The 1,869-nt window shown below is 50.9% G+C and overlaps 1 protein-coding gene across 1 annotated transcript; it reads left to right on the plus strand.

Annotated features, from left to right (window-relative positions):
• The first annotated feature begins 582 nt into the window (after window positions 1-582).
• Window positions 583-1,385, plus strand: H310_06929 (hypothetical protein). Its single transcript, XM_008872155.1, has one exon. The coding sequence runs from the start codon at window positions 696-698 to the stop codon at window positions 1,146-1,148; it is 453 nt and encodes a 150-aa protein (XP_008870377.1). The 5' UTR covers window positions 583-695; the 3' UTR covers window positions 1,149-1,385.
• Window positions 1,386-1,869: the final 484 nt, after the last annotated feature.

Below are 1,869 nucleotides of genomic sequence, written 5' to 3' on the forward strand. Positions count from 1 at the left end.
AGTTAGGACAGTAGGTGTCGAGAAAGGAAGACATGCCAATCTCAGACACTTTGATTATTGCTTCCAGTCGGTGTTTGTAGTCTACTGTCTTGTTCTTGTACAGCTTTGGCACAGCCTTGGGTCCGTACTTGAACGCCGGGCGACCAGGAGACTTCCGTCTTGCGATGATTGCATCAGCATTGTCGGCCATGCTCGCCAGAGTGATCACAGGGCTGCTTGCAGCTCGTCGCGCCAAAAAAACTCCGAAAAATATATTTTACCTCTATAAATGGATATTATATTAATGTAGAGAGTATTTATTTGATATAAGAGGTGTGCTTGCGCGCCAAGGGATTTCTGTACAACTTGATATTCCTTTGACAGGCAAAACTATTCTTTCTTGGAGGTGTCCAGAATATAAAAGGTGTCCAGAATAATGTAGTCAATTCATCGACTTTGCTTCGAACCTCGAACATGCGGCCTCGACGTGCTCCAGTAGACATGTTTGAAACCTACACCAGAACTACATGTTTAATCTGAAGGTTGGAAGGCACAACCTTCCTTCTCCCATGCGCTACTCTTGGCGAAACCGAGAACACCCGACCGTGTGAAAGGCAGCCCCCTGGACTTCCATATTCATTTGTGCATCGCGGGACCGTCGCACTTGAGGGACTTGCACGTAAGGGAAGGGGCTCAAGTTCAAACATACTCCAATCATGCCCACGACCAAGACACTTGAAAGAATTCCGATACCTGGTCGTCCTCCTCGACAAAGCCACCATGGTGCGATGTCACATATGGACTTCATTCCACTACCCACAACTAACGTGCTAGACACAAAATCCGAAGAGGAGCATCCATATAGACTGCGACACAACACTCGAGCGCTCACACCAGACCGTGTCGTAGCCAGCCACATGCTAGGCTCCATCGGACTTGGGGAAGGACGACAGGCACGAGTTGCCCATGGGGTAGAAACCGTGTCAGCACGAGCAACAGGCAGACGGCTTAGTGATCACGGGCTTCTCGTGGCCTTTGTCGTCGGGGAGACCACGGCCGTAGCCTGGACCGTCGTCTCTGGCGTCACGGGCTGCGTGGTGACAAGGGAGTTTGCTACCGCGTTCGCAGGCAGGAAGCCGAGCGAGCTTTTGCACGAGCTGTCGATCTGAATGGCACCGTTGAGGCACTTGACGGTAGTCTGATCTTGCTGAACGTGAAGGCAGGCGTTGACATTTCCAAATCCGGCTACATCTGTCAAAGACGTCGAAGGGACTTGCAGTCGTGAAGGGTGTGGCGGTGGTTGGTCGAGCACAATCGAAAGGGCTAACGAGCGGGGGGTAAAGTATGCAGCATCCCACATGATGCGAATGACACAAAAACGATCCGTTGCTAGAATTGGCAGCTTAGCGTTGGAAACAGCACTGCAAACAGACGAGATTTTGCCTTTAGGGAAAACCCAGACAAATCTTGCAGCATGAACATGGAGCGTCGAAAAGAAAAATGCACAAGGGGGAAGCGCCAACCATCGAAAATGCACGCGGATATTCGCGTAACCCAACACAAACTCACTATTACCGCGATGGCTCACGGACGTACCCCTTGCAATATCTGCGAATCCATTGTAGAAATTGGGGGCGCTAGGACGTCTTCGCCCAGTTCAGAGCCTTGGATCGGTATCGAACGCAACGGTGACGGGGTTGTGTGGCACGAAATCCACGACACGAAAGGTATTCAGTCCTTTGATGGAGAGACAAGATGGCAAGCCAGAATGTCGATTCAACCCCGAATATCCACCCACAAGGAATACGCAGGGCTACACGATGGATTGAGCTCGTGTACCTTGGCCTCTTTAGCTTTTGCTCGGGGACACGGGATATGACGTTTCTGCGA

The sequence above is a fragment of the Aphanomyces invadans genome (assembly GCF_000520115.1).
Source record: "Aphanomyces invadans strain NJM9701 unplaced genomic scaffold supercont1.12, whole genome shotgun sequence".
Classification (NCBI taxonomy): domain Eukaryota; phylum Oomycota; class Saprolegniomycetes; order Saprolegniales; family Verrucalvaceae; genus Aphanomyces; species Aphanomyces invadans.